Source organism: Epargyreus clarus, unplaced genomic scaffold, assembly GCF_041222505.1.
Source record: "Epargyreus clarus isolate Ecla_fem2 unplaced genomic scaffold, WU_Ecla_fem_2.2 ptg000007l, whole genome shotgun sequence".
NCBI lineage: Eukaryota > Metazoa > Arthropoda > Insecta > Lepidoptera > Hesperiidae > Epargyreus > Epargyreus clarus.
In genome coordinates this window covers 26,172,462-26,178,761 of record NW_027332215.1, presented here as the reverse complement: position 1 = coordinate 26,178,761, position 6,300 = coordinate 26,172,462, and the positions used below count along the sequence as shown (strand labels likewise).

At 36.1% G+C, this 6,300-nt stretch overlaps 1 protein-coding gene across 1 annotated transcript in view; it reads right to left on the bottom strand.

The window, feature by feature from the left end:
* LOC140743745 (proton-coupled amino acid transporter-like protein acs) overlaps nucleotides 1–4,031 on the bottom strand; it is a 58,683-nt gene extending 54,652 nt beyond the window's left edge. The window contains exon 1 of the mRNA XM_073075293.1: nucleotides 3,852–4,031. Within this exon, the coding sequence (XP_072931394.1) occupies nucleotides 3,852–3,920 (69 nt within the window). The 5' untranslated portion in view covers nucleotides 3,921–4,031. The remainder of the gene's footprint in view (nucleotides 1–3,851) is intronic.
* Between the last annotated feature and the right edge of the window lie 2,269 nt (nucleotides 4,032–6,300).

The following is a 6,300-nucleotide window of genomic DNA, read 5'->3' as shown; positions in this document are numbered from 1 at the left end:
GGTTCCATTTGTGGTTTTTGTTATATCACTCTGGTCTCAAGGATTAAACGAATTATTTTTCCAATAAACGAAAATAATTAAATATACACCCCTCTATTTTTAATTACATTTAGTTCGAGTTAAGGAATCCATTGTATTACTACTAATTAATGTACCTACCTACTGCCTTTTGTACCTGATTAACTTCCTTAAGTTTACAGTAGATAAGCAATTGGATGTTAGAAAGATGTCAATTACCGGGAAAAACCACTACAATTCTCTTAAAGTTCTATTAAATTAAAATAATATCAGCCGTTATGGTCCACCAGACGGAATAGCGTGTAGTTGTACCCAATGATACAGGTACTGCATCTATGGTTGTATGTAGGTAACTATCAAATTTAAATAAATCAAACGTTACTTCTAATTTTGTTTTGTTCTTATTTCTATCCATTGCACAATCGTCCTTATCTACTGTTGTAGCAATTGAGTGTTTTCCTGGCGCGCAAATAGCGTGGCAAATCTACGCTTCATGGTCTCCATAATGACGAACTCATTAACACCAAAACGTAACGATGTTACAATGCGTCAATCACCACTGTACCTCATAGTATTTACCTTATTTACTAGAACACATTTCTGAACGATATAAAGTTCAAATACCTACCTACTATCAACTTAATAATGCCACTTAAATTTATCTTCAATTTAATTCATAGGTATAACTTTTTCATAGTGTGTACCTAATTTTTGCAGTAAAAATGCATACAACAACAAATTGTGGCCGCGAGTGGCCAGATCAATGGTATTAGGTATTACTTACTTACTTCACTGAAACAGACATACTTATATTTCACGGCATACTTATATTTATAGAACCGGCTAGTAGCTTTTACAGTTTAATATAAAACCGCCTGTGATTGTACGCCCTTAACCGCCATGAATTTACAACAGGCTGCCCTCTTGTTTTTGTTTATACGCACTGGCGGTTTAGTTTGCGGCGTGCCGCCGAAGAGTTTGTATCTTCTTATACCTAATTAGTATCTTGTCCTTTGGCGTGATATAAAACTTTGAGTAATTCTTCAAATGACGAAACAATCATTCTAACATAGTCGAAAAATTTATCAAACAAATTGACCACATTCGATGCGTGTTTCTAGTAAAGGATGAATCCAGTACTGTTTTTTATTTTTCTTTCGTTTTAAATGATTTCGGTAATAAAAATAGATAACACAAGCTACTTCGATGTCGTCAATTTCGTTAATGGAGCCAACACGTTTTCGAGCGGTCCAACCGCTCTACGCGGTTTCGTCGCGGTTGGCCGCCGTAGCGGTCAACCGCTGTAGAAACCGCGATAACAACCGCTTCAGGCGGCTGGCTGCTGAAACGAACCGCCTAGGCGGCCAACCGCTAGTGCGTAACAGCGCTTAGCGTAGCGAAAACAATCAAGTCTATGTTTATTATTGCACTTCTAATGTCTTGATAAATAAACCTTACCTTAACTACACGGGTACTAGGTACTAAATTAAGTTACCTACTGTCAAAATCGTGATCGTTAACAATAACCTCTTAGAAATTGTCTACGATAGATCGACGATTTTTCTTTATATTATAAGTCAGTGTAACTAAATACATTTGAAGCTAATCTGATTATGGTAGATTTCATGCAGCAATTAAATCTAAATTTAAAGCAGCAAAACCAGCAGCCAAAAATCATTTCATACTGTGACCTCTGCGCATTTGCCTGCAAATATTTCATTCACAGAGAAACAAAAATCGATCTATCCATCTGACGTGCGTTGAATAATAAAAATATGGTTCAAAGATTAAATTTAAGGCATTTTCGTTTGGCGCCTTTCCAAGTGTGCGTAACCTTAGATTCCCTTGCACACGTTGCCGCAGCGCAGGCCCCGGCTACGCGTCGGCAAAACTCTCTCTTCTTTATAACATGTTGTATTACCGTATCATTTACGTGAATATAATAATATCATGAAATTATCTCATAATTTAAAAATAATCGGGTATATTCAGTAGTAGTATAAGTATTCATCTTCGTGTTAGGTCTGATAAAAAGATTAATTATTGAAACTAGATGTATGTAGGCGAAAAGCTTTTTCATTTGTTTAACAAAATTACAACAAAGGCTTAGTTTAATATAAAGTATAGGTACCACCTACCTAAATAACAAACTTGTAAAAAGAGATTTGTTTTGTAAGTAATAGGATATTTCAAGGAAAACATTATAAGTACCTACTTAACAATATGATTTATTGTATGCTGAAAAACAACTTTAAATCCATGCAATTTATTATTCAGGAGCTGGTGTTTACCTTCCAAGAGTACCTACCTAAATCCTCCCGAGAAAAGACTTAAGTATGTGCATTTATTTTCACAATCCAAGAAACTCATAACAATTATATGTTTTACAGAAATACTACTTATTAGTTAAATTTTAATACTAAAGGTTAGATTTTTTTAGTAGTAGACGAGCATTCCGGGCCACTTCACGGCTACCGTCACCCATCGACATCTGTGATCAACCCCAGATAAGATAAGACTCCCACCTGAGGTTGACCACAAATGTGTTACTGCCACTGAGGACTGAATTAGAACACCTCAGATAAGTAGGTATGTCTCCCTTACCAAATCCTTCAAAGCGGAACAGCGGCACTCAACACTGTTATTAGGCCCGAGTGGTGCCTCTGGACTCTAACTACAAAGGTATCTACCACCTCTGAAATAATAAACTAGCCGTCCTTAAATGTAGTTTGTGTTAGGGAGGTAGCAAAATCTTTGACGGAAAACTAAATTCGCTACTGCAATCAAAATATCAGTAGGTAAATGTCACGAGATGGAAAATGTAAAAAAATAAATCGGCGATTAAACATAATCTGTGTAGAAAAGCGTACTTATCATAAAAGTAATAAATAATAAATATGTTAACGATAAAAACTGTGCTCCAAAATGCTTGAGCTGCATTTTCTCATTATTTTAAGTTGCAATTTACAAATATTTGTACATTCTTGTAGTCTTGTAGAAATTCTTCCCAATTGTTGTTAAAGCAAATTTGAAGTTTTAAAGAAATATCTACTTAGAGAATTGATTCATTACTTTCCGATTCGATTTTGCTCTCCTAATTAGCAAAATATAATGTATCATCACAACACAGAAAAAATATGACCCCGACATTAGTATCAATAACTGCAAGTACGCTATTTAAACAGATGTTTATGATCAATAAACTTAGGACTAACATCAAACCGAATATTTTTTACATCCATTTGTTTTTATTTTAACTAATAATGTTATGGTTAAGCACAGGTACGAATCCTATACCAACATGATTTATTAGTTCAAAAATATTTTTTATTTATGTTCAAATAAGTTCGAAATAAAATCTATTATATTTCTGTAATTCGATGTACTTAGCGCATGCCATATAATTTTTCGCAGGTAAATCACAGGCCACACGAACATCGCTATCTAAGAATCAAATTTGTATCAGTGCTTGAATACCGCGGTCGCACTATTGACATTGCATCGGGTTTGTTACGCGGCGGAAGGTTTATTTACGTCTGACCATGAGATCCAGCCGCTCACTCGACGGTGCCGACATATAGCTGAAAATACCATCGCCACCACATCGCACACTCGCTCCGACTACTATTTATTAATTTCCGCAAAATATTTTCGCAAAATATTTCCGCCATCAATAAAAAAATACAAGTGTAAAAATGCATTCAGTGCGAAACAACGCAACTTCGCGCTCATAAGCACATATTAAGTTAACTAACCCGTTCGTAACTGGGATTTTCCTTCCAGACGCGGTGTCGCCTGTAACTTGCAAGTTTGCGAAAAAAATATGTACTGACCTTCTTATTCTGCCGGGCGGGTGTCAACCCCACCTGGGAGCCCATCTCCGCTAATATATTCTTCGGCATCTTGACGCACAAAATCACTTTTTGTGAAACAGTTCGCTTTACACTTTTTGCGGAACGAATAACGCGGTGCGCGGTGGACGCGCGAACTAGCGAATGGTCGCGGGCTGCGCGCGCGCACTTATAATACGGAGTTCGTGTATGACGTCAGCATCGGCCTGCACCCTGCCCACTCGAACCTCCACCCTTTTCCCTAATCGAAAACTCGCATTCGCTTAGTATCTATCGCAGCCATATCGATATCCAATGAATTGAATTCTAGTCGACCTGATCTATTCACACTAATATATATTACAATCCTAAAGGTGTCATGCAGAACATAAGAGATACGTAATAATTAGTTACTGCACATCCAGATGTTCAGTATCTACGGTGATATTATATAATATCATATGTCGATGATAATTAATTATAAGTAAATTAAATACCATCGAAGTAGTGAACATGCGTAGATACTAAAAGGAGGTAATTTTCCCGTTTTAATATATACCAGTACAAACCAGCATCTAATAAGCATCATCATGAGGAACTGGTTTAGTTGACGCTCACGTGAACCTATGCAACATCATCTATATGGGTGTACATACACAACATCTTGTTGTTTATGTACCCCCATAACCAAAATAACACCCATAACTAAATTACACCTATAACTAAAATAACAGTTTATTAAAATTTTGGTTCTAATGAACAAAAATAAGAAATTAACTTTACTTAATAAATCTCAACTAACAATATAAATGACATATAAGTATATCGATTGATTTAAAGCTATTTTTCAAAGCATAAAGGTAGATACGTAATAGGTGAGTGATTATAGGTAGATGTGGGTGTAGGTAGATAGGTACATTTTATGCAATTTACTATGTGGTATCTGCAACATTTTACGTTATATGTTCGAGTAACTATGTACTCGCAGTAAGCATAAATTAGATAGATAATCACACCAGCTGTTTTGTTGCCCTAATCTTGGCACAACACCGTCGCAGCTGAACTTCTAGTGTCACATGAACAATGAGCAGTACACCGAATTAAATGATCGCCAGTAAACGACGTTTTTCTTTTTCCGAAAACAGCAATTGAACACTTAGCTGGTCGCATCCAATGATTTGCATCTGAAACTGGAGCATAATTATTAATTATATTAATTATTCTATGACATGTATTAAGGTACCTCTAGCAATCTAGTAATCTACCTCCATTATCTAAGCAAGCTAAAATCGCCCAAAAATGACGTGTTCGCCTTGGCCTTCTTAATAAAGGCAGATACTGGTTTACTCGTATTTTCCTCATCGGTACACATGTTTTACTCTGCAACATGCATATACTATGTCTATTTTCACATACTTCTAAGAACTACCTAGTAGGTAATATAAAAATTAATTAATTAAAAATTTGCAATGCTTCCAAAATCAATGAATTTACAACAAAATGAAAAATTATTAGGTACTTAATATTGGAAATAGCTCAATTCATTTTAGAAAGGATTTTTACAACTTGGCGAAGGCACTGCCGTGCCTCCAGATACTACGAATCCTGATCTTTATCCCCAGTGTCATCATCTGGAGAGAGTTGTCACCTTAAAGAAGGTAAGATACCTTATACCTTATAAGAAGGACAGATAGGTAAGAATTGACGGGAGGTTTACCTCAGTGGGAAAAACAAGTATTTGGCATTACACATTATAAGTCATTTGATAGTCATACTAACTATTGTTATATGGCGGTACGAATAATTACGTGCCTGTAAGACAATAAAAAAATCCCAAATAGTTATTTGTCCACAACTTAGTAATGATTTATTATTTGACTCACCTTCAATCCCTTCCCCACTTACACGTGTCCCTGTCCTTTGGCTTTCGTCAAATTGTAATAGGTCGCAGGTTCTGGGATATGAACCCTGGAATCCGAGCGTGTGAGGCCGAGTCCACAAGTGACTGGTGCTGCAGTTGTTATCATAGGACTAAAAAACTTTAAGAAAACTCAATCACTCAAATAGCGCTACAAGATGCGATTACTTTTAGATTTAAATTTTGAAGTATACTGAACTATATAGTCAATAGGTATATTACCGATAATTGTAATTGCGCTTTTATTCTAATTGCTGTCCGACTTTCATTAAGTAGCCAATACTAATTAGAAGCATTACGGTTGGGAATTTCTAAACATTGCCATTATACATTAGTGGGACAGTTGTTGCGGGATGTTTTAAGCCGTACATTATGTGTACATTCATAGGTTTATATGTGTAGGTACCTATGCGCGTGTGTGTAAAAGATTCCCTGAGCGCTATGACATGGGGGTCTTCATGAATTGGACCTTTCTTCGAAGCCCGCGATACATTAGTGACCTTTGTGGTGTTGCAAATGTCGTTAGGCGACGGT